General features: G+C 33.3%; 4 protein-coding genes across 13 annotated transcripts; 3 read left to right on the top strand and 1 right to left on the bottom strand.

Annotated features, from left to right (window-relative positions):
• The first annotated feature begins 1,861 nt into the window (after nucleotides 1–1,861).
• LOC130800877 (E3 ubiquitin-protein ligase SINAT3-like) lies at nucleotides 1,862–5,431 on the top strand. Its single transcript, XM_057664596.1, has 3 exons — nucleotides 1,862–2,426; nucleotides 3,666–4,052; nucleotides 4,642–5,431. Exons 1-3 carry the CDS (start codon nucleotides 2,220–2,222, stop codon nucleotides 4,984–4,986), a joined length of 939 nt encoding a protein of 312 aa, XP_057520579.1. The 5' UTR covers nucleotides 1,862–2,219; the 3' UTR covers nucleotides 4,987–5,431.
• An 883-nt stretch (nucleotides 5,432–6,314) lies between these two features.
• LOC130800878 (PHD and RING finger domain-containing protein C126.07c-like) lies at nucleotides 6,315–11,860 on the bottom strand. Its single transcript, XM_057664597.1, has 10 exons — nucleotides 11,497–11,860; nucleotides 11,202–11,317; nucleotides 10,049–10,134; nucleotides 9,874–9,964; nucleotides 9,719–9,768; nucleotides 9,576–9,645; nucleotides 8,863–8,972; nucleotides 7,995–8,060; nucleotides 6,967–7,557; nucleotides 6,315–6,796 (listed from the first exon to the last, which is right to left on the bottom strand). The coding sequence occupies exons 2-9, from the start codon at nucleotides 11,268–11,270 to the stop codon at nucleotides 7,467–7,469; spliced, it is 633 nt and encodes a 210-aa protein (XP_057520580.1). The 5' UTR covers nucleotides 11,271–11,317; nucleotides 11,497–11,860; the 3' UTR covers nucleotides 6,315–6,796; nucleotides 6,967–7,466.
• Nucleotides 11,861–13,025: 1,165 nt separating this feature from the next.
• Nucleotides 13,026–26,162, top strand: LOC130800873 (calcineurin B-like protein 4). Of its 10 annotated transcripts, XM_057664589.1 has the most exons (11): nucleotides 19,410–20,997; nucleotides 21,147–21,308; nucleotides 21,493–21,644; nucleotides 21,776–21,858; nucleotides 22,124–22,183; nucleotides 22,934–23,042; nucleotides 23,186–23,238; nucleotides 23,598–23,678; nucleotides 23,789–23,901; nucleotides 24,556–25,200; nucleotides 26,024–26,162. In XM_057664589.1, exons 3-10 carry the CDS (start codon nucleotides 21,566–21,568, stop codon nucleotides 24,614–24,616), a joined length of 639 nt encoding a protein of 212 aa, XP_057520572.1. In that variant the 5' UTR covers nucleotides 19,410–20,997; nucleotides 21,147–21,308; nucleotides 21,493–21,565; the 3' UTR covers nucleotides 24,617–25,200; nucleotides 26,024–26,162. The 10 variants fall into 10 exon arrangements, with proteins under 10 accessions (XP_057520574.1, XP_057520575.1, XP_057520570.1 ...); XM_057664590.1 differs by lacking the exon at nucleotides 21,147–21,308; XM_057664591.1 differs by lacking the exons at nucleotides 21,493–21,644; nucleotides 21,776–21,858; nucleotides 22,124–22,183; ... (4 more) ...; nucleotides 24,556–25,200; nucleotides 26,024–26,162 and adding exons at nucleotides 13,026–15,357; nucleotides 15,805–15,887; nucleotides 16,162–16,221; ... (2 more) ...; nucleotides 18,848–18,928; nucleotides 19,015–19,127 and having other exon boundaries at nucleotides 20,914–20,997; nucleotides 21,147–21,479.
• LOC130800876 (putative lipid-transfer protein DIR1) lies at nucleotides 25,210–27,066 on the top strand. Its single transcript, XM_057664595.1, has 2 exons — nucleotides 25,210–26,272; nucleotides 26,643–27,066. The coding sequence occupies exons 1-2, from the start codon at nucleotides 25,978–25,980 to the stop codon at nucleotides 26,660–26,662; spliced, it is 315 nt and encodes a 104-aa protein (XP_057520578.1). The 5' UTR covers nucleotides 25,210–25,977; the 3' UTR covers nucleotides 26,663–27,066.
• The last annotated feature ends 368 nt before the right edge of the window (nucleotides 27,067–27,434 follow it).

The following is a 27,434-nucleotide window of genomic DNA, read 5'->3' as shown; positions in this document are numbered from 1 at the left end:
ATCTTCTATCTATTTAGTATTTAGAGCATGTAGAACATATTCAAAGGCTTAAGACATGCATTAAGACATAGACTAAGCAAAACACGTAACAAAAAAGCAAAATAGAGCTGCTCGACCCATGTTCTCGTTCGAGCACTATGTTGCTCGTTTGAGCATGTCCTCTTTGGTTAAAGAGTTTGTTCCAAAACCTTATGTTTGATGTTTTGGTGTTTTGCTTGTTCGAGCACTTTGAGATTTTCGCGTCAGAAAGTTTATGGAAAAAGATTTTGCATATGCTCGTTCGAGCACCTCAGAACAGTGCTTTTGTTCGTGAAACGAAACTTTGTTTCATGTAGTAAAGTGTTGTTATGAATGAATGTTCAGTTATCATTGATGTATGATTTTGGATGAATTTATATGTCACTTCAACTCTATAAATAAAAGTGAATGCTTGAAAATCATTTACATCTTTCAAAATCAATTTCTGACATTTTTCTTTCAACCTCTTGAAACATAGAAGAGAGTAATTAACTCTTTTATTGTTTTCTGATTTTAATCTCTACAAAAACACATAATCATTTAGTTTAATCGGTTCGTACTAAATCGGTTGATGTAATTGATTGTATATCGTTGTGAATTTTTGGTCTCATGACCCAAGTGCCTTTGTGGGGAAAATATCACAAAAGGAAAGTATCGTAGTCGCCTTCAATCTGTATCAAAATTTCTGGTGACGTTCATCGTCGCAAACTAAACTTCTCTACGGTGTTTTGTTCAATTCGTGGTTCATTAAAGTAAGGAGTCCGTTGCCATACACAAAAAAAACACTACAAACAACATATTGCATTTATAGTTTTATTACCGCATTATTATTTGTAATACTATCTACTCTAATACTTTACCCTTACCATCTTCATTTCTTATCAAAAACACTTTAAATAATTTATTTAATCAAAGAAAACAGAAATTGGTGGGTCATATGAAATGGAGTAGTAACATATAAAGAAAGACTTTATAGTATCATAATTAAGCATATTGCAAATTTATAAAAAAAACTAATTTTTTTATCTTTTTAAATTCACTTTATCATGGTCATAATTATGTATTGACTGTTATACTAAGAAATAGAGAATTATGTTACAAAATTGAGAAAGCATACAATACAAGTAAAATACTCACTTGTGTTGGCTATTTTGCTGTAGAAAATTTTTATGAAATATAAACATTACTAATAAAATAACGATTTGTCTAATTTATGCTTTATTTACCAATTTTATTTAAAGATTTTCTTATTTATTCTCTTTTTTTATACTTACTTTAATTAATGTATATATGAAATTATTATTCTCAATGACATATTTAAGAGAATAAAGTAAGCTCATAAAATAATTTAATATTCTTAACCAATGCTATTGTGACGTAGGTTAGAAAAACCCATAAAATAAAGGAATTTTTTTTGAAATATAGCAAATTTAAAAATATAAATATGATATTATAATTCAATCATCAAAATCTCTATATGAATCCTATGTACAAATGCACACAAATGCATTCGTTATTGATGATATAAATTAATTTTAAACAATATATACATAAAAATATATTAATATTTGAATTATAAAAATATTAAAAATCCTTGTGTTTCCCTTAAGTTAATCATGGTAATTTGTAAATTACTATAAAAATACAAAAGAAAAACTAATAAAAAATCAGAATAAAAAAAAAACAAAATCATTAAAATCATAAACCAATATATACTTACTACCTAAGAATAATTTACTAAATTGATAAATAATAATTATTAACCTAAGAAATCTCCTTAGTTTTATCTTGTATTAAAAAAAAAATTCATTCATTAGCCTTTGCCTTCATATAATTGGTAGGAGTACTTTCAACAAGTTTCAAGTTTCAATCAAACACCCTCTCTATTTTTTTCCATAAAATATTGAAGAAAAAACCAACAAAAGAAAGCAAAGCACCTTCCCTCTCCATCCTCCCCTTCATTACTTTCTCTCTCCTCCAACATTGAAAAACACAAAGGCTATCATCCAATATCCAGGCCGACAATACCAACCAAAACTTGTCTAATCCCAATTAATTGATTGTAAAGTTTCAATCTTTTTTCACCTCAAAATAATAATTTTTCAATCTTTTTGAGTTTTGAATTGATGGGTATATAAAATTTTCTATAATTTGGATCAGAAAAGGGAAAGTTGATACAAGGAGAGAGAGAGAAAGGAAGAATGGAGGAAGATAGGATTGAATGTATTACAACTTCTGTAGAGAGATTGTATGAAGCAGATGTCAATTACCCTCAAAATCATAATCAAAATCAATCTTCAAAATCCAGGAGAAAAGCTGCATCTCCTTTGATTTCTTCAGCAAATAGTGTTGTTGAAATCTTTGAATGTCCAGTTTGTGCTAATTCTATGTACCCTCCTATACACCAGGTTAATTTTTGTTCTTTCATCTTTTTTTAGGAATTTAATTGTTGGGATTAGATTTATTTGTTTTATTGATGTAGTAACTAAAATGTGATTTTATAATATATTTTGTGATTCATAGATTTCATTAATCAACTTTTGGGTATTAACTATTTCATTGAATTGTTATTTTTTTGGGGTATAATGTTGCTGTATTGGGTATGATTATGAAGATACTTCTATGTTTTAAGGATTTGGCTATAAGTTTTTTGGTGTTATTTATGGAAGCGAAAGAGAGATGAAAACCCATTGATTGAATGTAATCAGGGAGAAAAGTAGACTTACCAGGATTGGTATGTTGTTTTTGGTTGTAATTTGTTGTATTTATAGGCTGATAGCCTGATATATGTTGAAGTCAACTGTGATATAGTAGTTTTTGAGAATTGTGATAAAGTTGAATGGATCTCTAAAAGTTCTTTTATCTTGTATGGTTTGCAAATTTTCATGGTTTTTGTTGGATGGTTTATTGCATATTGATTATTGAGCTTATTGAGAAGATGGGTGTTATTCAAAAAATAAAGTTGAAGCAGAAGAAATGAAAATGGGCTAATGAGTTTTGACTTTCTGATGTTGGTGGGAGGAGGTATTCCACGTAGTGTGTTATATTTGTCCATTATTGGAAGAAATGAATTGCAATGAGAATGGGATTCTGATTTGGTTGTAAGTTAGTAAATCAAATGATTGGAATGAGCATGTAGGATGTGTGATTTTTCTCGTGGATTATACTTCCTTAGTCAATTTTAGTTCGCTACACAACATTAAAAAGTATAGCAAATTTAATAGTACACATGATATGAGTGAAGTTGAATGGTTTATCTTTTCTGCCACAATTCGTGACATGAGTTTCTTCCCTTTTTCAGTTTTGGTGTTTTTCTTGTGGATTATACTTCCTTTGTCTTTTTGAATTCGCCACACAACATCAAAAAGTAACGTATTGTAGCAAATTTAATGGGACATATGAGTGAAGTTGAATGGCTTATCTTTTCTTCCACAGTTCGCGACATGGGTTTCTTCCCCTTTTTCACAATTCACTACACAACCAATTGTAGTACTCTAAACAATTATCCCAAAAACGCAAGTGTTCTTTTTGTAAATCAGGCTCGATACATATATATTTTGGTAGGGATTGGTTATGATTGATGTGTTTTTCTTTTGCTAATCAAGATTAGGTTTCATGTTGCATGTTTAATGTATTTTCTGTTACAGTGCCATAATGGACACACGCTTTGTTCTGCTTGTAAAACAAGGGTTCATAATCGGTGCCCTACCTGTAGACAAGAGCTTGGAGAAATCAGATGTTTGGCATTGGAGAAGATTGCTGAGTCTCTTGAACTTCCTTGCAAATATAGCTCATTTGGTTGCTTGGAGATTTCGCCTTATTATAGCAAACTTAAGCATGAAGCTATTTGTAATTTCAGACCGTTCAGTTGCCCATATGCGGGTTATGAATGCTCAGTCGTTGGCGATATCCCTTTCCTGGTTTCCCACTTGAGAGATGATCATAAAGTAGACATGCACACTGGTTGTACATTCAATCATCGTTATGTCAAGTCTAACCCGCTTGAAGTTGACAATGCCACTTGGATGTTAACCGTAAGTAATTATAGTTTTTGTGTTTTATTAGCGCTAGTAGCTGGTATTGATTGTATGGCAAGTACATTTTCTATGCTTGGGAACATCAAGTGCTGATAATGGGAAAGTGATGTAGGAAATCGAGTAAGTCGTACTCGTAATTGCTTGATTTCTTCTATCTAAAGGCCCTTTGTTCAGTTGAGATCTTATTGTTAGATTTGGCTGCTTTTTGGCACATCCCTATGATCTCGTTCATCCAACATGGTGGTATCTGTTGAAAACTTGGAATGGAGTATCCGAGTAATGTATATGCATGTTAGCAAGTCACATATGAGTGGGATGAGCCAGCAAGATTGATTATAGAGTCTAAGACCTTGTTCTCTTCGACTTATTTTTTGAACTTTTTACTTATTCTTATTGAAATCAGATCATATCAGACCAGACCAAATCAGATTAGATCAGAACTATTTAGATCAGATCAGATAGTTAGCATAATAGCTTTTATCTTACTGTAAATAATTTTAAATGATTGATTTGCAAATTTATGTATATAAAAGAAGTTTTGACTAATGTGTTGTCTTATGTTGCTGCAACTTTCTTCCCTTTTCAGGTTTTCCATTGCTTTGGTCAATATTTCTGCTTGCATTTCGAAGCATTCCAGCTTGGCATGGCTCCAGTTTATATGGCATTTCTCCGTTTCATGGGTGATGAAACTGATGCTCGAAGGTACAGTTATAGCTTAGAAGTGGGTGGATACGGTAGAAAATCAACATGGGAAGGAACCCCACGAAGCATTCGTGATAGCCACAGGAAGGTTAGAGACAGTCATGATGGCCTCGTTATCCCTCGTAAATTAGCACTTTTTTTCTCTGGTGGAGATAGGAAAGAGCTAAAGCTTCGGATTACAGGAAGGATATGGAAGGAACAGAATCTAGAATCTGCTGCCTGCATATAAAGTCTTTCGGGGCTATGAATCAGTTTTTGCAAAATTCTGCTGTTTTTTGTATTCTGGGATATTCACATTTTCCGCGTTTGAGTATTGGCTGGGGCGAAACGTCTAGATATCTGACTGTACATGTCAGATATGTGAGTAATTATGATGTACGAAGCAATTGTGCTGACGGGAGAAACTCACACTTGGTCATGACTCACGAATGCTCGTCTTCTGAATTGTAGATGTATTAAATTTTATGCAATTACAAAAACTCGAAAAAATCGAATCAATAGATAGAGAAAATTCGGTGGCTTTGTCATAGACGGGAGTTGCTAGTCGGTTTCTGTAAAACCGGAAAATTTCTTTCCACAATTAGTGAGCTCTAATTGGAGAAAAGTTCTTCATTCTGGAGCTGCTGTGTAAAATTATACTCTTTTGTGATGTATAATGAAAAGCTTATTTAACATGAGGATATATGTTGGATTTTACATACTCTACTGTTTTAACGCCTCCTTTTATTTTGAAAAGCCGCTTGCTGTAGCTGTTTTATCTCATGCCACATTTCAGATAACTTTAAACTAAAAAGTCTATATGCTAATAATTTGTATTATTAGACTATCTAGTCATGTACAAGGCTCGTTTCAAGATGAAATCGTCTCAAAAAAGAATTTACAAATTTCATATCTTTTTTGACAGGATACACTTATAAGTTATAAGTAGTCGATGGAACAAGGCCCTTGTATTTGTTCTCATCAATGCTTTTTTGCGGTCAAATATGTTTTTTTGTTTACTTTCATAAGTATTTTGTTCCTTTTACATCACTTTCATCTACACGTAAGTATATAATTAGAAATAATTGTTTCTTTTTGTGTATATCAATATTAAGAACTTTATGTGATGCACAAATTTCTATACTAATTGTCATTAAAATCAAAAAATTTGTAATACATCACTCTTTTGATTTCATATTATAATATACTATTATAAAAATAACTTTTTAAATTATATGACTTTTATTTATGTAGAATTGTAGGCAATTATTAAGAGTTAAATTGAAATAATCTTTGTTATTACGGTTATCTATCTGATTCCTAAACACCATCTAACTAGTTTATTTATTTATTTAATTTTTTTTTCTTTTTGATTTATGGTTGATTGAAGGAAAAAGAGAGTTCTGAATTAACAAAGAAAATGAACAAAAATTAAACTTAAGATTTTTTTTAATGAGGTGGTACATACTCTAATTGAGGTAACACTAATTCTTCCAAAGTAAAGTTTTAGATAAAAGTCAATTGATGACAATACGATTATGAAATTCTATACTTTGTTCGAGTAAAATAGAGCTGAAAGAGACACAACTCACATGCATTCTTTTGTATTTATAGCTAACTATTAAGTCTATATTCTTTACTTCAGATGGAAAGGATGTAAAGAAATCCAAGCATTATGCTACATAAATAAACATGGATCCACAACCCGTCAAAAAAAATTGGACAAAGCATCTACTTACAGTTTCTTTCTCTACATGCTTGGTTAGAGATTTAGTCAATTTAACATGAAAGACAAGAACGCGATCAGGCTGATATCAATTCGTATGTACAAGAAAAAGAATAGGAGATTTGTTAAATTAGTTCACATAAATTGGAAGGAAAACTACTTATTTTCTTGTGCTTATCCGTCTCAACGAGTTGTTCAGTTCATCCAGCTGCTTCTTCACCTTCTCGGTTGGTTTTCTCCATTTTCTTCACTGTCCATCGATATTGTTCCACTGTTAATACACCGGTTTTGCAGAGTGCCTTGATGTGCTCGTTTATGGTGTATAAGCTTCAACCTACAACACGTAGTTCCAATCATTCGTTAGTGGGCCAGGCAAACACCAAGAAATGGAAAATACGCAGCCTAAACAAAGGGTCACATTGGAGCGAGTCTATGATCCTGACTAACAAGCAAGTACATTAGAATCAATCATATAAAAGGGAAAGCGAAAACTGATGATCATACCTTTTAAAGAAAAGTCAGCTTGCTCGCTTTTCTTATCAATCTTCACATCACTAATCTTCTCTTCTCCAATTTTCGTTTAGGTTCAGAAGAGTTTGACGAATTTGTCTCAGCATTAATTCCGTGAAGACAATCAAAAAACCACAATACTTGTAAACGATACCTGACATCAAAATTATTGGCACTCTACAAAGCTGAATTTTCGACTGGAACCAAATCAGATAATTGTTGGATTACCGGCTCCTTGCCTGGACCATATAGCTCTTCATATTCTCCAACCAGAAGTGTATATCCAGGAAGTGATACAGAGTCCACTTTCTTTTCTATATTAAGCTCGCACAACCAGGATCATTGAGACATCAGATCCAAGCAAATAATATAGTTAGTTTGAAGGCAGATCAGCATATATACTAATGTACATTTCCTTGAAGTCTCCTATCTACTCATTAATCATTAGCTAGACATCCAACCAGAGGTGTAACTCCAGAAAGTGGTACTCAAATTCAGCCATTCCTTTGATGAGGATCAGCATCATTTCCCAAACTATACATTTCTTTGAAGTGAGACTTCTGGTGTGCTCCATTAGCTAGACATCTACAATAAAAATAATATAAAAAGGTGTTCACTACAAAAGAACTTTGTAATAGTTTGTATACAGAGCTAAGTAGAACACAGTCATGATCAGAATTGTCAACTATAAAAATGATTAAGTACTATATTACCTGCAACAAAAATTAAGGTCTCGTTTGTCAATTTTGAGAAGTTGCATATAGCAACATTTTCAAGGGCTTTTAGCGCTCAATATGCACAAATGCATGTATACCCTCATCAAAATATGAATTAAAAAATACACCAATGTCTTTTTCTGTCGACTTATATTTCATCGGTCAAAGCTCAACAACAAATTTCCAAACGTTTTAAAAAGTTTCAAATAGCTAGTTAAAAAGCTTATTTCATAAATTTATAAAATCAAGCATCACACTCAAAAACATAACATTTGACAGTTAGAGGGATTTGTATTTCACAATTACCTAGGGCACAACCATGAATCAACACTTGTGCCTTCGGGTTCAAATCCGACACAAAAAGCATGATACCTGCCATAACATGAGAGCAAACATCAGACGTAGTTTTGGGCTTTCCAACATGAAAGCAGATGCTAAACAGAAGCTTAAAACAATAAGAAGCTCCACACACAAAAAAAAAAAACAAAAAAAAAACATTACAAGTTTTGACAAAAGAGACAGACAATTAGAGACAGTGTAGCAAATAAAAAAAGACACATGAGTACCAATAATCCAATACCATTCATAGTGCAAAATATCGGTGTCGTATCACGGCATAGTGACTGCATAGTAGAGGTTTTTGAAATTACCATTATCGTAATATAGGTGATAACCACAAAATCAAGTGCACTGACTGCAAGTGGTTTTGCGACTGTCAGCACAATGGCGTACATATCCGAGCTTTTGCACTATCATTAATACATTAATGAATGCACACTACATTTACAACTTCAGCACCAATAGTGAACATCAGATAACAGTATAACACTCAACAAAACTCCAATCCTACCACCAAAAAGTGACAATTACAAACTACACAGAATTAGGTGCTTTATAAGCCAAATCACAAATGTAAACGTAAGAAATTGCAAAATATTTCCTTCAAGAAAAGGCAAAAAGCTTTACTATGAAAATTTTGTTCCTCATGGACCATGCATAATACAGGACAGCAGCAACTAGAAAATATTCAGTTTTGATGCATGGCATCGAAATTCATAAAATGACAGTAGAGCGTAGAAAAAATATGTACAAGAAACCAGGAAAACTGCAAAAACATAGATGGTTAATAAGTAATATGTAACACGATACCAAGCCTCATAAGTTGAGAAGGTACCATGTATCACACGAATCGCAAGCAATGGAAGTATCATGAGTTATTGTTTCTTCATAAGTCACTGAACCACTCCGTATTTTGCAGCCATCTCCACCCAAACAAGTCACTGCCTACACACAGAGAGCAAAGGAATCAGGCAAGTCATCCCATAAGGAGTTTCATCTTTTCCAGTGCGAGCAGAATTCAACCTATCTGTCCACAAAAATGTAGCTCATACATAAGATAAAGTAAAAACGTGTAGAAGGTTTATTGCAAATATATCACTAAACTAAATCAAGCGGTCCTACTTCATTGACTAAGGAAACTAGCAATACAATGCAGAGTTTATGGAGAGTATTTAGAAGAAACAAACAATATTATAGGAAAGTGTGTACCCTCACTTTGACATTGAAGTTGAAGTAGCATATTATTCTTTATGATTACACCTAAGCCAAACAACAATATCAACAATGCCAAAGCCTTAATCCTAACAGTTTCTAATTTTTCATGTCATTTCCACTCCAATTATCTAAGTCATTTTCAGCGCACCTCTTCCTTCCCTAAGTTCTTCAAAATTCAGACCTTTAACTTTTCTAACTAGTGCATTTTTTAGTTTTTCTCTATGCATGGTCAAATCAATATAGGCCACAAATGCATTCAAAAATTCATCCATCACCATAAAAGTAAACAATTGAAATCAGGTAATGCATGTTAGTTGATAAGAGAACAATTACATTTTCATCAATGTAATATGATGGAAAGGAAAGTGTGTTGTCCTTCCCTTCAACACGCCAGTCACCATCTCTGCGATAAACCACACCTGTTATTTGTCATTCATAATATAAACCGTCACCACAAAGCTAAATCAACTAGAAACCTGAAATCTGAGTCATCATCATTTTTGTTGCTGTCAATTGTGTCAAACACCTATATTCATACAAGTAAACATGTTTAGACTTTGCTTAACCTCTGAGGTCTGTGTACAAAAATCAAATAGTATCTATTCACCAAGACAAGAAGCAAACAACTCACTGGAACACAAGTGATCAATTGAAATTCGCTCTGACACAATGGGCAAAGATTTATGATAGAAGCCCAGTTCTCAATGCAGACAAAACAAAACCTGAAATCAGAATAAATCACACATCTTAGAGCCAAATTGATAGTCAACAAAAATCACCTCAGAAAAGCATCAAAGCTACCACACCAATGCTGACAGCAGTCCAGAACTCCCTGATCAATGACAACATCCATGCATATCCCACATCTTTCACCTTCAGTGCCCAGATTATCCTGCAAACAACCAACAATGGAGTACCTCAAAAATCAAGTAATCCCATAGAACACCTCAAATAATACTCATAAAATGCGGACATTACAATTCTATTCTTTATATATGCTAACAGCAGATCTTATAATCCATAGGTTACAAAAAGATTAATTTATATAAAACCCCATAGACAGTCATATCAAAAACCAATGCCCAACATTTTTGACCCACCGTAGAAAGAAAAGCCAAATGAGAATAACACATATGCTTGTACTCAACCTAAGGGAACCTAAAGCACATCCCTCTATGTCATGACTCATGAGAAGCCGCTCAACTCCCCAAGTAGGGAACAAGTACCCCAAATATCTAGATGTCCTATAGGCCCCTTACTAGTGAAAAACGTCTACATCAACAGAAGTTTCACACTTCTACTTATCATGCCACATAAAATGGTTTTAATTTCTCCCCTCCAAGTATATTCAAGCAAAAATCAACTTGTAATTGTCTACATAATGCCAAAGCATCAGGGAGAAAAAAAAGAAAAACATGAGGAATTACATAAATATTTACAAACCTTTCACCAATTTCAACATATCTCCATTTTCGTATACACAATATCAGCATATCAAAAGTAAAATTCCCTACATATCTATTTGCATACCCGTTGCAAATTAATATTGTATAGAGACATAAAAACTCATGCATATGGCATTTTAGGCAACATTTCGCATTAGCATATACGTCTTTTGCTCAAGATGAATGAGCCAAACATTTTACACAAGTTTGTTCTAATTAATTCCATCTTAATTTACTCCACCATTCTCTAGTTTCTACATATCTCCAGATAAAAGCTGGTACATTCAAACAACCACGAATTATCCACTAAGCGAACTGCAGCTCAACTCCTTTTCGATGACTCACCTTAAAACATTTCAAATTCGTAGAACTCACATTATCAAGACATTCACTAGTCAACGCGTGGCTCGATTTCTCACCGATTATTCATCAAGATACAAAATCAGCCTAATCACATCATTTAAATTTTTACTAAAATAATCAAAGCAATTCATAATCGTAGAGTTAAGCTTACATATTCAGCATCAACTTCAACCGTATCTTCTTCTGACTGTACATTCCTCTGGAATAATCCAACCTCCATAATCTCCACCTCTAAAACAGTACAACTTCAGCTCAAAATCCAACTTCCTGCAATCCAACACACATCAAAACCATAAACTTTCGTGAATAAAATAAAATTCACACAATCAAAACCACCGAAAACAAGGAATCAAATAATATAATATTTCCGAACACAAAGAATCATTTCAGATCAATTCAATTAAAAAAAAAAACCTGAAATTAAAATAGCGATAGAGAACAAATACCAGAATCATTTCAGTTCATGATTTAGATGAGAAAATTCAAAATTCAAAATTCAAAATTCAAAATAAAAAATTGAATATTGAAAGGTGGATTTGTTGATGAGGTATTGGAAGTAGTGGTTCCGGAGGAATTGGGATTTAAGAGAAATGTGAGAATTAGTTAAAAGAGGAGTAAATGGTGAGGAGTGTGTACAACAAAAAAAGTAGGCAGAAACGGTGCCAAATTGGCAGGAGGATGGGTGGAATGTGGAAGGATGGGATGCCTGCCACTTGCCAGTTGCCATTGTTCAATGCTTAGACTTGGAATTTTGAAAAGTTAAGCGGGGCCCATTTTGGCGACTAAAGAGAAAGAAAGAGGGGGGAGTGGACATGTTTGGTACGTGGGAATTTGGAATTGGGTTAATGGTCATGTTCTTTTTGTTTTGTTTTTTTGTATAAAGGTCGGGGAACTAACAGCCACATACCTATGCTTTGTCTTTTCAATTCAACTATACTACTCCGTCTCCGTCCCTCATACTCCATTTCTTTCTTTAAATCTAATTCTTCATTTTTAAATTATAACTAATCAATTTTATTTATTTTAAGATCGGTGTAGACCACAAACTCGTATAATACACGGATTTTTTTAGCCTCAAGGTATAAAATATATGATCTTAAAAAATAAAGCCAAATATATTATGCATTAGAAACACTCGATCTGACTGTTACATATACTTTATAAATTAATTCTGTAGTTTTGGATATTGACAACATTTATGCCGTATATTATAGTCTATAATTTAATCAATTTAATAGTAAATAAAAATGCTAGTCATAGATTTTTTAATTGTATAGATATTGGTCAAGATAAAATATTTTTCCACTTTTCTTTAGTCAATAAATAAATTTTATTTGTCAAACTCTCTCTAATTGTGACACTTGAAATTTCTAAGCTTTTAGTATGCCATGTCAATTTTCTTTAGCCAATAAATAAGTTTCATTTGATAAACTCTTTTAATTGTGGTACTTGAAATTTTCAAACTTTTTAGTATAATGTATGATTATATGTGATCATCTTAAGACTATAAATATAATTGAGTCAACGCAATAAAAATAATCTCACCGTAGAACTATCTCATTCAAGAATTTGTTTTAAGATATTGTAAGTAGGCGTTAAAGATACAGTAAGTAAGCATTAATTATACTGTAAGTATACATTTAAGGATACTGTAAGTATACATTTAAGGATACTGTAAGTATACATTTAAGGATACTGTAAGTTGACATTAAGAATAAAGTAAGTAGACATAAGGATACTGCAAGTAGACATTTAAGAATACCGTAAGTATGCATTTAAAAATACGGTAAGTATGCATTATGGATATTATAAGTACGCTTTAAAGATACAGTAAATAGACATTAAAGATGATAATAGTAGGTATAAAGGATAGTGTAAGTAGACATTAAAAATACAAAATATGATAGGTATACATTAAATTTGAATAAAGTGAATCTGATAGAAAGACGTATACTCCCTGTACTAATTTTCTTTTTTTTTCCCTTTCTTTTCTTCCTTTTACAAACAAGATGTATCATCTCTTTTTTTTATTTCTTTTCTTTCTTATTTTGTTATCTAAAACAATGTTACTCTCCCCTTTAAACTTGGGATTTGATTCATCCAAATCAAAGAAATGTTCCACATACTCCATGTAAGTCAATTGTAAACAAAAATCAAGGTCAAATCCAACACCAGGATGCTTCCCAAATTTGCGTCACAACAGCACTGTTGGCAACAACAATTGCTGCAATACCCACATCATATGCTTATTTTCACTGCACAAATGGCGTGTCAAATATCGTATATTAATTTCGACTTGTTCAAACGTAGAAAATTGCAAAATTGGAAAGCAAAATCCCTACCTTTTCAGTTCACGTGAAGGCCATTTTGCACATAAATACTGGGTCTGATAGATTGTTGATTAGTCAGAAAAGGGACCAAGTATGCCCTCACAGTGTTTGATTAAATGTCCCAAAGAAAAATACTTTATCCAGTACAAACCTGCCGCTCTTTTGTTTGTTTTTCAATACTTTATTTATAAGGTATGATTCAAGGGAGGCTCTTTCTTGGTTGAAGTTTTAAGATATTGAATTATTATACTTTTTTGAGTATTTGATTTGATTATCTTATGATAGGAATAGTATTATATGATAATAAACTTAAAAGGGTAAGATTTTAGTTTTTTAATGTTGATTGTTGATTATGAAACCATTTCTTTAAGGACAAGTTCATGTTCTTGGGATGCAAATATTTGAATACTGGATTTAAATATTGTTATTCATGGATTAAAAAATGGTACCCTACAAACTTACTTTGATTTTAATACTAATTTAGTTGTGTGTACTCCTAGTCTTTGAAAATATGCAATGTAGGTTACCAGGGAACACATTTGAAAGAATTTTCATATTTTATTCAAGTAGAGTTTATGCATTAGGACCACATTGGGCTTCGTTTGACTTAAGGGGAAATGTTTTGCACCGACTTAATTGTTCATACAAAATGTGTGCTAATCAAGTATAGGACTATCATTAATTTCCCTTATGAAATCTTTCAAATTGTGGCTAGTCTCATTCATGGAATAGCTGATGAAGAATACTTCTTTTGAACATACATTCATTCACCAAACAAGGCCTAGTTTCCAATTTGATCTACTAAATTATCTGTTTTGTGAGAAGGAAATATGCTATGATTCACACAATCACTAGGTAGCTTGAACATGGACCAATAAGTGGAGTTCTGTACATGAGTCTTGACTGTGGACATGGACTATGTAAGACAGGTGTGTTAGACGGTGATGGTGGGTTTCTAACTAGGTAAATAATGCATACTTTTGAGTTGTGACTATTGACGTTGAACTATTTACGCCTCGTTTGGTTAATGACACTAATTGGTAGTAATTGGAATGATTTGTAGTATAAATTTTCATAATATGTAACATGCTATTCCCATAATAATGAATCTATGATCATAAAAAAAAAATTCTTCACAATTTTCCTTTACTACCTAATGCCACATATTTAAATGATAATGCATTAGAATGAATTTGGTAAAGAAAATGAGATTATTGAAGGAGAATATGCATGACCATTTCAAGAGATATTCCTACCAAATTTACACTAACTTTTCAAAACCATTCCGACCATTTAGTATCGATTACTAAACAGGCCATTAACGTAGGTGTGGTATGACTGGTGGCATCTAACTAGGTTAAGACTGCATGTGACAGCTAAAAGCTAGAATACACCCGAGGGAGTGCGTTGTTCTTCTTTCGTAGGCCTAAAGGCTGAACTTGCATCGCACAAATGAACGTTAGCTTCTACGTTGACATTGTCATAAATCATAATGTGTTTAATTAAACTTTCCACCAGTAGTAACTAAAAAGTTGTATGCATTGTAAAATCATGGTTGACGTACTATAGTTCTGGCACCTTGTAGAATAATGGGAATTGCAGTTGGGTTAGTTCGAATTATTTTCACAATCTGGTCCATCAGAACTTTGAAAACAGACAGCTCAAAAAATACAATAGATTAATATGGAGAAGATATCGTGTACAACTAGGTACACGAAGTGGGTATCAATATAGTTAGTCTTATCCTTTCAACTAATTTATTGCTGACATATTGGCAACATAAAATAGCTATTACAAAAGGTCTATCAATCATATAATGGGAGCTGGGAAGTCAGGAATCAGGAGTGCAGATTCAAATCTGACCATCTGTGGGCATCAAAGGTTCCATTTTCTTCATGGGTTGCATGTATTCAAAAAGCAATAATGAGAAAATCCTTGAGTACTGTAATTGTGCTATTCTTGCTTCTGAAACATCTTGTAAGTTCTATAATTATCTCAATCCTTCATATATATGTAGTACTGTTGACCAAAGAGGTTATACTCATGTTTGAGGAAAATGTCACCATGGAGAAAAGTTCCCTCTCCAGCTCTTTCAGGAGTCACTAAATATCAGGAAAGGGTAGTATGCTGAAGAGTAAATTTTTCCCTATAAGTCAAAGTATCTGAAAATCCGATCGGCTTTCATGCACGTGTTTGAAAGATAAAACTGATAAGAGTATGATAGAAATAACATAACTGGGGCTACAACCATCAGCTTACGCTTTTGGTTGTAGCCCCATGATATGCTATACCCTATCAAGAAGTAGTGATCGACTAATAATTCTTGTTTTATCTGTTTGGGTGCTTTGGAACGATTACATACTCCTTTTAGTAAATTGCTGATGAAAATAGTAAAGATCTTTGCTTTTCTCCATTGTGTTTCAGTTTCTGTGAATGAAGTTGAGGCTTTACATGTTCTTTACAGAAGACTTAGCAGTTCAGTTGTTGGAGAAGGCCTGATTAACAAGGTATGTGATTATTCACTTGTCCTTTTTTTCATACCTTTTTCTGAATCACATATTGTTTACAAAGGTAGTTATCATTGCTTATTTCGTTTACATATCTTTTCAATCCTAAAAGAAACTTTTTCTCCTCTAAGTTTGATCTAATTTTGCATAGCATATAAGTGCAGAAATTTGTTTTGAAAACGATTAGAAATTGGTGTGATATACAATATAGTTCTTGAATTCTATAGGATTTGTTGTTAGAAGCCCTATTTATGGACTAGCATTCTTTTTGCAGAAAGAATTTCAGCGGGCTTTGCTTGGGAACTGTAAGCAACAAAATCTTTTCGTAGATAGGGTATGTTTTTTATTCCTAAAACGTTGTTTTGTTGATGAATGATCTTGTATTGTTTATGCTACTTCTTTAGTTAATTGATGCAATGCTACTTCCGAAAGTACTTGCATGATAATTATTTGCCAACTTTACAAAGTACTAGCATTGACTAAGGAATCAGGAAATGGGGATGTGGAAGAAAGTGTATAAAAGAAAATTAATTTAATGAAGTCAACAACTAAATAATGGTAACAAGTATATCACAGAACCTACAGCCATGAAAAGATGTGGAAGAAAATAAGCCCATGAAACTGAAATCGAGAACTTTGATTTCATCATCTACTAAGTTCCCTTAACTGAAGCTAAGATTTCACGAGCCACTGGAATGTGAGCTTAGTTTTCTCATTGAGGTCACTCTAAGATGTGGTTTTTGTAATTGAGATGACATCTCCTATCTCCCACTTTCACTAAGTATGACCATGTGGAAAGGTTAGTTTTGCCGCCCAATGGATTCTAAGAAGGGAAGTTTTACATCATAAGAAAATTCTGCATGGAGTTATATATTAAGCAAGCTAAATGCATATATACAGCGATCTTCTGATCTTTTGATAGTTGAGAATGTAGGTATGCATGCTAGTCACGATAAAATATGTTTTAATTGTGAGCTTACATCTATGAGTGTAATAGTTCTATTCATAGCATAGTGCAAAAATTTTGGTAATGATTGTGATCGTGGTAACGACATGGTGATGCAGTAACGGGAGTGATGTGGTTATTGGCTTATCGCAACGCTAAAGATCGGCTAGAAGCATGAGATATCTCTTGAAAGAGTGCAAAACGCGGTTTTTTACACCTTTAAAATACGGGACCAATTCTTTTTTTTAAAACCTTTACAACGTGACGATGCGATGTAATGCAGCCTTGTTTTTTTCACTATATTCTTAGGTTGAATATTGCTATTTCCGAATGTACTCCCTCTATTTCTTCTTATTCTTTGCACTTTTTGACTCTTGTCGTCTAGCGTTCTATAAGAACTTAATTTAACTTTAATTTTTCCTTATTATGTGTTGATATAGGTTTGAAAATACTACTTCATGAATTTATATTTTGAGAAGTGAGATAAAAAGATTAATTATATTAAAAAAACAACATTCATGAAGTAGTAAAATTTTTAATAGTTTGACCATGAAAGTCAAGGTGTAAAGAAACTAAAAAAAACCCAAAAAATGAAAATGGAGACACAAAAAGAGTAATTTTTAAGCATATTTTATGTATCAATAAGAGTTGTAATTGTAACTACAATGTTGTACCTATTAATATCGGGTTCTTTTTGCTAATAATCCTGCATACTGTACCAGCTCACTGCTTATGATACCTACTGAAGTTTTATAAGTTAACTGGCTATTAAAATAAGTGCTGACTGCCTTTAGTAACCTTCTATTATCACTGGTCATTATATGTTTTCAGTTTTCCACTCATGAACTACTTGATGCTGTCCGGATTCTTAATAAGTGGTTACTTGTTACTTAGGAGTATCAAGGAAGTAAAATGTTTATCTTTTAACAGTGGGGACTGAATTAAACATAACAGAAATATTTTTCTTGGTTAAAGAGGTTCTTAAGCCCCTCTTTTCTTAAACGATGTACAACATACATTGTTAGGGAACTTCCGAACCTAATTTTGCAGATAAATAGTTAAATTTAAAGTTCCCGACCACTTTTATTTCCACTAATCAAGTTAGAGTTATATCAAACACTTTATTCATGGCATGAGTGTCATTGCAGGTTTTCAACTTATTTGATCTCAAGAATAATGGAGTGATTAGTTTTGAAGACTTTGTCCGGTCATTGAGTATTTTCCACCCAAGCACTCCTGAGGCGGACAAAATTGCTTGTATGAATGTGATAACACAGTCTATGCTTCTAATATTTCATAGTTGATATCATGCAAACTTGTATTTTGAAACACACCATTATTTAGAAATCACAAGGGTAGATGTGTTTACTGATGCGACACTTCTCTGTTTAGGAGCTATAGGGTCCTTTTCTATAATCAGAAGTTATTCTTCAATCATCAGCTAATAATCATTAATTATTTTGCTTATTTTTTACAGAATTTTTATATCAACTAATGTAGCTGAAATCATTTTGGCAGTTGCCTTCAATTTTTTTGATGTAAGGAACACTGGTTACATTGAGCGCGAAGAGGTACACAATGTTAAAAACTTGCAATTACTATACTATATTGTTAAATTACTATCATAGGTTTAATCCAATTGCAATTGGATAACCAATAAAAGAGGATGATACAGTTACCTAGTGAGCTTTAAGTTAATCTTATGGACAAATAATAAAGAAATAGCTTCAGGATTCATCATTAACCAAATCACGTCTTTCCCATTTTTATACTCTTTGTATTTATATTCTTTATATTAATATGCCTCTTTGGATCAGTGTAACATGATTCGTCGGTTAATTCGCTTTTGAATTTGTGATTCGCTCAAAATGACCATAAAATAACCCAAATCTTGACCATAATTCGTTTTTTTGATTCGTGATTCGCAAGGACATTAGTGAATCATGTGTGATGTGACAGTGCTTTAGATACATGTTTTTTGACTTTATGTTTTTGTGCTATTTGGACTCTCTAGTTGAAGAAATTGCTCCTGGCGATTTTTGAAGAACTAAATGTGACCCTTTCAGACAATCTGGTTGAAGCAATATTAGAGAAGGTAACCGACCAGTATGCAGTCTCTATCTTTCTTTTACTATTTTGAATGCTGTGTTCTTATTAATGTGTCTGTGCATGTCTCAACAGACTTTTGCGGAAGTTGATCTTAAAAACGATGGAAAGATTGATGTAGAAGAATGGAAAGAATTCATGTCGAGGAACTCATTTCTCATGAAGAACATGACACTTCCTTACTTAAAGTGAGTTCTGAACTTCTGATATCTCATTCCTTTTGGTATCAGTTAATTGGTTACTTGTTACCATATTCCTACACTATCCTGGTTCATTAGCCATAGTAAATCATCAGTTTTACTAATCATGCTAAATATTATACTTTCAGGGAGTTGACAACTTCATTCCCAAGTTTTTTCATTAATAGTGAGGTCCACGATTCAGTTTTACGCGTAAAGGATGTTTGTAGCTCAAATGGGAGTTCTTCCTCCAAAAACCAATATAATCAATATTTGACCCAATTGATGTGATCTGTTGCAAAGGATTAACTTCATCTATACAATGTAATCAACTGTGCGCATCAGAATGTTATTTTTGAGAAAATTTTAGATCATATATCCTACAGTATTTGCTCCATATGTACAATGTTCGGATTTAACCCCCCAAAAAATGATTGGCCTTACAAATCATGTGTGCTTGTCAATTTGTGCTCCTTATGTAATAAGTTTGGCTTTTAAATGTTTCAGATAATGTTCTGAACTTGATGCTCGCATATTTTACCATCAGATTTGAATGTCTACCTAGTGAAGTAACCATGTTGTGTTCGAAACGATTTGTTTGCATTAGCCAGTTATTAATTTTACTGAACCATTAAAGCCGTCCTTGGGGTTCTTGAGATAGCTAATATGTGAGGCAAATGATGTGGTTTTTGGAAGTCATAAGGTGGACTGGTTTCTTAAAAGATAGTGACAGTCATCTAATATACTCAACCAATTCGAAAGGCAAGAGAACATTGGCCATGAACTGTCTCGTAGTGAATCAGGTATTACTTATTGGGCTTAGAATGCTGTATTTTGATGCATAAGCTAGTTGATCAAAAGAAGCCAAGAGGCTTATAAAGCTCAGTTCCTATGTGGAACATTGAAGGGAAGGAATCAGATTATTTGGGTTCCGATGATTGATATCCATTTTATATGGCTTTTGGTTTTGGCTTACTTGGGGTAAAATTCTAAAGACCTTTAAGTTGCTTCTGAATCGATTAGATGTATTTGAAAGTAACTGAAGAAGATATCCCGATTCCCTACACGAGTGTAAGGTTTCAGTTTTGCATATAGTTTAGCTTTGGAAATTTAAACGGTAAACTCCTTGTTCAATATCAAAATGAGATGTGACCTCAATGAAACCCAAAGAATCAACTTGGATTTGGCGCTGGTTTTATTCAAAATGGGTTACAATTTGGGATGTAATGAAGCATTTTATCAAAGTGTTAAGCTGGAAAGTCCATTAAAGTGTTCTCACTGTTAGGGGCCATCAAGTTATATAGTGCCTTAAGTGCATATTCAACTCTGTTTAGACTACCTTGTCCATTCATTGCAAGGAACTTTGATTTTACGACTTGATCTCCTTATCTGATTTGGTGCGTTTTCCCAACTTATTTTCAGTTGAACTCTATTATGTTCAGATTTTCAATTCAGCTAGTTTATCACTTTGACCCTCATATTTCACTCTTCATTCAACTTTTCACGCAGCTTAGTTCGACTGCTTCAATTCAGCTCAACTCCAATCAGTTGAGTTTAGTTAAGTGGTTTTCAGAAGTAGTGCACAGACCAATAGGGGCTGAATGCATGAGACTTGGGATCTTTCCCTGGCGTGCCGTGTGCCATATGCCAGGAAAGTCTCATGGCATGGGTGACGTCGCTTTCTTCAATCACCTTTGAAGTTTGCCAATTATATTTTATATAACCTTAGCACTAACTTGCAGGCATGGTGTCCTAGGCTCTTCCACTATGTCAAGTTTTCTAATTATTTCCACAGTTATCGCTGGCGGAGCTTGAAGGCGTTTCGGTGTTGCACTAATGATTAGGCTATTGGACAAAAAAGTTCTTATTTTTCTCCAAGGTATGTACTAGTAATGCTGAGGCTTAAACTTTTAGAATAACCGCCTTTTTGTTTTCATTTTGTAAACACGTCAGTAAACATCGTATCTGCGTTGATTGTGGCAAATGTCATCATTCTAGGATCATATGGGTTATTTTCTTGCAATATAGGGAGATGGCTGCCATGATCACAATCTTGTAATTAGTCTCATGATTTGGAATATTCCTTTCCTATGGTGGAACGGAAGCAAGGACTACATTAAATTATAAATTATCTTGAACATCAGAACATGTGGACTCTGCAGATAAGTACTAGAAAAAACATTTAAAAAGGTTTATATTTTTTAAATTTACACTTTGATTATAATTCACTTATTCAAATGCATGTTTAATTAAGTGATCAATAATTATCATTGCTTTTGAAGTCAACCAATTGAACTTTTTGAAAAAAGCTAGCTCTGAAAGGAACTTTTTTTTTTTTTTTTTTTTTTTTTTTTTTTTTTTGTTTCTGGTACAGGTTCATTTGGTACCATCTCTTGTACCTGCCATAATTTGTGTAGCAGTTTTAGACCAAGACTTTGACTGCTCTAATGGGTGGCAAGTTCTCAAAGAAACGAAGGAACAATCTTAAATATAACGACTCTGCTCGTCTTGCTGCTATGACAATGTGTATGATTTGTGTGTTGAGATACCAGAAAGTTCAAAATTTCAATCTGAATGAATTTTCTGATGATCCCAATATTATTTGCTTTTTCTTTAATTCATGTACCCATTTGTGTGCTTCATAATGTCTTTTGCAGTTTCTGTAAATGAAGTGGAAGCCTTGTATGTACTTTACAAGAGACTGGGCAGTTGTATAGTTGACGATGGCCTTATACATAAGGTATTACGTAAATGTCTGGAAAACAAAATTGTCTTACTTTTTGCATTATTTAGGTTTACAGTCCGTCTTGTATGAGACCGTCTCACGGTGAGAGGACCTCAAAACAAGAAGCCCATAAGCTAAAAGTTTCTATTATTGGGGTATTTAACCCAAGTATGAGACATGTCTCACGGTGAGACCGACTCATACAAGAATTTGAGTAAGGATTATTGTCTCTTAAATGAATGTCATCTAACCTCCCCTCCTGAACTTGCTTTGTAAACAGGAAGAATTTCAACATGCACTTCTAGGTAAAAACAGGAAGCCAAATCTCTTTGTGGATAGGGTAGGTGTCTCGTTCATTTGACAAATTGATTATGCTAATGACATTGGGGTTGATTCACATCTTTGCTATGACTGAAATTCCTATCGAGTAATCAGTAATCCTAACTTTTAGCACATTCCTTATTTCGATGAGTCTAAAGAATTATAGTTTTTGGGTTTTGGATTATAATGGACTATATCAAAATGACTCGTTTAATCATATGCACTTCATACATAAGTGAAATTGTAGCCTCTTTGCTATTAAGGGTACAAGGGCGAAGCAAAAATTGAAAAAATTTTTGAAGGCCTATGCAATTTAAAAAATTATGTTATTTTTCTAACAACTTTGTATCTTTAGACACTAAATATATACTACGTGATTTAATATTGAGGCCCCTAATTTTTCGGGGCCATGTGCTGTCCAACGTACTGAACATGCTTAGAACCTCTCCTGCAAGGGTAAGGTTGCGTAAATCCAACCCCCAAGCCCTGTAGGTGGGAGTCATTTAATGACGTTGGGGTAGTGAAATGATGTACTAATTCCAACTTTAAACTTCAAAGGTCATGTTTTGAACTCTCCTTGTTTACTGCTGTTGAGATATGCATTTTTGCATTGTGCCATTTCTATGTTGCTTCTATGGTTCTATCTGTTTTTCCATCACCTGTAAGGCTGTAACATAGGACTCATGATAATAAAGTTTGAATTTGTAGCGGTCAATTAGAAGCTGATGGAATGTTTCTTCTGCTTTCATTGACTGAATCTTTTTCACAGGTTTTCAATTTGTTTGATCTCAAGCGTAATGGGGTGATTGAATTTGAAGAATTTGTCCAGTCGTTGAGTGTTTTTCATCCTAACACTCCTAAATCAGACAAAATTTCATGTATGCAGTAAAATTGTGAACTCTTTCGGTTTGCAGATGTTTAGTAAACTTCTCAAATATCTTTCAGTTTGGCTTCCCCTTTTGTTGTGTCTGCTAGAAGACTTCTCTGTAAACACTGATGCAAAGAGCTTATACTAATGCAGTTGTATTCAAATTGTACGATCTGCGACACACTGGTTATATTGAACGTGAAGAGGTCATTATCGTGCTTATTCTTTATTGCAATTCATCTTGACGTTGAGAATCTTAGCTTTTGTTTATGCCCCCTATCAATATGATCTTTGTTGGTTAACAGTGAAACTATGCGCCTTTACACCAATGCCCGCTAATTACAAACTCGTTATTGACCTGCCCGCTAATGACCCGTTAAAATTTGACCCGTACCATTGACCCATTGGGTCGACCCGCCCTGTTAAACACCTCTAGCTAACACCCATGTTAATGATTCGCTTACTCATAAAAAGGGGCATAGTTTCACAAATAACCAACTTCTAAATTTGTTGGTGACATGATACTTGTTGATCTTTATCTTATAATCCCAGTGATCATTCATAGGTGAAGGAAATGCTACTGGCTATTCTAAAAGAATCAGATTTGATACTGTCAGAGGATGTTGTTGAAGCAATAATAGAAAAGGTGTTTTACTTGTACACAATCTTTGTTTCTTTTTAAACTAATTCAAATTTAATTTTATATAATGATATGTTGTAGGAAATAAGAAATTTATTTTTGAATTATATTTTCAGACCTTTACTGAAGCTGATTCAAAACATGATGGGCGTATTGATCAAGACGAATGGAAGATGTTTGTTGAAAAAAACCCTTCATTGCTGAAATTTATGACCCTTCCGTATCTAAAGTGCGTAAACTCAACCATGAAGCTTATTTTTGTTCATTATTATTTCTTATCTATATAAAGCTGCCAACGTTGTTAGCTATGGGTCAATCGAAAATAACCTTTGTAATGGCTGATAACTGGTAGCTGATAGTTGATTACATGATTTGACCAACTGTTTTTATTAACTGGTTTAACCAGCGGATTTTGAATCCGCTGCTATAAGCAGTTTGTTCAAAAACAGCTTATTCATAATAATAAGTTGTTTCAACTAGCTAATTTACCAATTATTAGCATTGAATGGTTTAACCACCAACCCTCAATTTGTATCAAAATAAGCTAACTCAATGCTAGTTTGCCAAACAACCCCAAGGATAAGGTTGCGCGCATCAGACCTATCACTTATTGAGTTGGAGCAATAAAATGTTGTACTATTAATTCTAAGTGGCACTCTTTGGCATGCTAGACCCAAATCCGAAGAACTGAAAGTAGGGTGATAAGTGCATTTTTAGTTATGGTATTCGTTACTACAAGCTTCCACTTATTATATAAAGCTAGTAGTTTTATGTAAGTTCAAACATTTGAATAATTGATCACAGTACAATTGTACCTTCAACAATGTAAGTCTATTTGTAGTTTCCGAAACTAAATCTTAAAAACTTTTCTTTCTTTTTCTAGGGATGTTAGTGCCGCATTTCCAAGTTTCCTTGTTCATACCGAAGTCCCAGATTCTGCATGAAGTTCTATATGAATGGCCTAAATGAATCTACCAGCAGTTATTCGAGATGGTAGAAAATTAGTTTTTTTTGGCGGCGAATTATCTGTGACGCCGATTATATTATGTAGAGGAGAATATCTGAAGCCAAGGTTAAATCAATGGCAGAGTATTCTTTTGTTTAGTATTATACAGAGAAAATGTCCTCAGGAATGTAAAGGTATTGGTGCAGTACGTCCAGATTTGTTTTGTAGAATATTGTTGACATACTCTCCAAGATAGCTGCATTTTACTTGGAAAGAGGCTCTCTTTGTTGAAACTCGCCTCCTTATCCTCTGTGCTTCTATTTTGGTTCGGAAAATTAATATACTGTTCTTGACTCGTTGCTTGTATGGAATCTGACTCTCGTTTTAGGAGACGATCACCTGGTGTTTTTTGAAGGTCACACTTTCAGGTAACCTTGTTGGAGCTATGTTCAAGAAGGTGTTTTATGCTAAGCCTGCCTTAGCCACTCAACACAGACCGATTTACTGTTGGAGTATGGATTGCTGGTAAAGGCTTCTGAAGCAATTGGATTAGCATCTGATCAAGGTTGCAGTCTATGGAAGGTATTTTAAATTGTTACTGTTAGTAGATAGTACATCCTCTGGTCCTAAATTGGTGCAAAACTCGACCGATGAAGCTCATGTAATCGGTCACATATTGAGACTATTTAGGGACGGAGGAAGTATCAAATTATTGGAAAAATTGTTCAGAAATAATCCTACGTATTGCCCATCTGCTTTAAATAATCCCAACTATTGATTATTTCTAAATAATTCTACATTTGCATATTTTTTGCTGACAATACCTCTTGTCACAACTTAAGTCGGCTATTGTAGGTACTTACCACTAAAAAGGATTAAGGTTAGATCAACGAAAAAGCATTAGGAGGAATAAGAATGAGTGTTACAACTAATAGATATTTATAGTAGCCGGTTAATATGTAGAAAGGGGTGTTGTTAGCAAAAAGTATACAAAGGTTGGATTATTTAAAAATAATCATTGATAGGGATTATTCACAGCAGATAGGCAATACGTGGAATTATTCAGGATAATTTTGTCCTGAATTATATGTACAAATGCTTGATTTCGATTCTGTTTTATGCTACAATTACTGTTGTAAAGAAATGAACTTGTTTTTAAGTATGACTTTGAAGACATAGAATTAGATTTTCAAACTGTTCCACAAAATAAAGGCATTGTATATGTGAATAGAGTCATGAAAAAAAGGCAGATGTGAGTTAGGAAGGAAATGCAGATTGGCATGAGTCCATTTTATTGCAGATATATGTACAAAGTCATGTTACACTCTATGTGTATTATATTTCTAATCTTATTATATCATGAAGACTTTTACTTGTTTGATAGCCATGGTGTTAATCATGACAGTTATGGTAGATCAGAGCCGAGGGCACAGCTGTGACAGCACGTTCTTCTCGTCACTTGTGCAGCTGATTCCGTGCAGACGAGCAGTCTCTCCGTTTAGCCCAACCCCGCCAAGTATGGCATGCTGCAACGCGGTTAAAGCCTTGGGACAACCTTGTTTATGTGTGCTTGTCAAGGGTCCTTCGGTTTCTGGTGTTGATCGTGGGATGACCTTGCAACTTCCTGAGAAGTGTGCTACCAATTTTGATCCATGTTAGACTTTCTTTCTTTTCTTTACCTTCCTGAATTTTTAGTGTTTTACCGCATAAAAACATCAAAGGTTAGTCAGAAACAACTTCTCTGTTATTACAAAAGTAAAATAGTGTACATGCGACTTTTCGAATCTGCCTTAATAAAGCTCACGAATATTAAAATTTTGTTGCATCACAAAATCATCAAATGATGATGTGCTTTGTGTTCGATAGTAAGTTCCATTATTCAAACGGTATTACGTAGCTTAATTTTACTTAGGTGAGATTAATTTGTAAAATTATTTTGATTATTTCTAATTGATCATTAATAGAAAATACTATCTGTGAAAAAGTCAAAATATTAATATGTGCTACATATTTTTCTGTTGCAGGTGAATTAACAAGGAAGTAAAATTAGACAAGAAAAAAGTTATGAAGATACATTCAGTAACAAATAATAAAGATCCTCCCTATAAAATAATATAAAGATCCTTAGGTTTTATGGGATATGAGAAGGTTGCCAATAAGGGGGGAAAGTAGGAATTATTTAGTCATCTTATCTTATTTAGTACTAAAAGTAAGGTGGTGGATATAAAGGAGATGAACTTGATCATCAACTATAACCTAGTTTAAGACTTGTAATTATTTAATTTTCACATCCTCTTGTGAAATTAATGAAAATACTTTAGAAAATGTTAACTTCTAGATTCAGATTTGACTTTAAAATTCTTTTCGATTTTGACTTTATGTTAAAATCTAACATAATAACCAACTAAACCAAAAAGATGTTAAAGCCCTCACCCTTCTTACATAACACCCTTTTGACCTAAAAGTGCATATGCAACACATGTATTTTTTACATTATGCTAAGTATTTCACTTAAAAAAGATAACTCTTAAACTCCTCACACAAAAATCCTTTGAGTGAAAAGTATGAATAAATTATTAATTAAAAGTGCATTAAGATTTAAATTCATAATCTTCTATTACGTTGACCCAGTTTGATAACTAAAATTAGACAAGATCAAAGATTTCAGACAATATAAGGATTCTTTTTCCTCAACTTGCTCCAATAACATGGCAAACAGGAGAAATGGAGAATATATCCAAAGCATAATCTAGAAAAGAGTCCATTATTTATGAAAATATGATATATCAACTTTTGAAGATGTCTTGTGCAACCAC

The sequence above is a fragment of the Amaranthus tricolor genome, chromosome 15 (genome assembly GCF_026212465.1).
Source record: "Amaranthus tricolor cultivar Red isolate AtriRed21 chromosome 15, ASM2621246v1, whole genome shotgun sequence".
NCBI lineage: Eukaryota > Viridiplantae > Streptophyta > Magnoliopsida > Caryophyllales > Amaranthaceae > Amaranthus > Amaranthus tricolor.
This window is presented reverse-complemented; position numbering and strand designations above follow the sequence as displayed.

Excerpts from the sequence above, each read along its gene's own strand:
- LOC130800873 (XM_057664586.1), top strand. The coding sequence starts at position 15,276 with ATGGGTTGCATGTATTCAAAAAGCAATAATGAGAAAATCCTTGAGTAC. Across the intron at positions 18,091-18,351 it reads TGAGGCGGACAAAATTGCTT|TTGCCTTCAATTTTTTTGAT; the intron begins GTATGAATGTGA and ends TCATTTTGGCAG. Across the intron at positions 18,405-18,847 it reads GTTACATTGAGCGCGAAGAG|TTGAAGAAATTGCTCCTGGC; the intron begins GTACACAATGTT and ends TGGACTCTCTAG.
- LOC130800877 (XM_057664596.1), top strand. The coding sequence starts at position 2,220 with ATGGAGGAAGATAGGATTGAATGTATTACAACTTCTGTAGAGAGATTG. Across the intron at positions 2,427-3,665 it reads TGTACCCTCCTATACACCAG|TGCCATAATGGACACACGCT; the intron begins GTTAATTTTTGT and ends TTTCTGTTACAG. Across the intron at positions 4,053-4,641 it reads ATGCCACTTGGATGTTAACC|GTTTTCCATTGCTTTGGTCA; the intron begins GTAAGTAATTAT and ends TTCCCTTTTCAG.
- LOC130800876 (XM_057664595.1), top strand. The coding sequence starts at position 25,978 with ATGAAGACTTTTACTTGTTTGATAGCCATGGTGTTAATCATGACAGTT. Across the intron at positions 26,273-26,642 it reads TGCTACCAATTTTGATCCAT|GTGAATTAACAAGGAAGTAA; the intron begins GTTAGACTTTCT and ends TTTCTGTTGCAG.
- LOC130800878 (XM_057664597.1), bottom strand. The coding sequence starts at position 11,270 with ATGGAGGTTGGATTATTCCAGAGGAATGTACAGTCAGAAGAAGATACG. Across the intron at positions 9,769-9,873 it reads AATTGATCACTTGTGTTCCA|GTGTTTGACACAATTGACAG; the intron begins GTGAGTTGTTTG and ends GTATGAATATAG. Across the intron at positions 8,973-9,575 it reads CATATTACATTGATGAAAAT|GCAGTGACTTGTTTGGGTGG; the intron begins GTAATTGTTCTC and ends CTCTGTGTGTAG.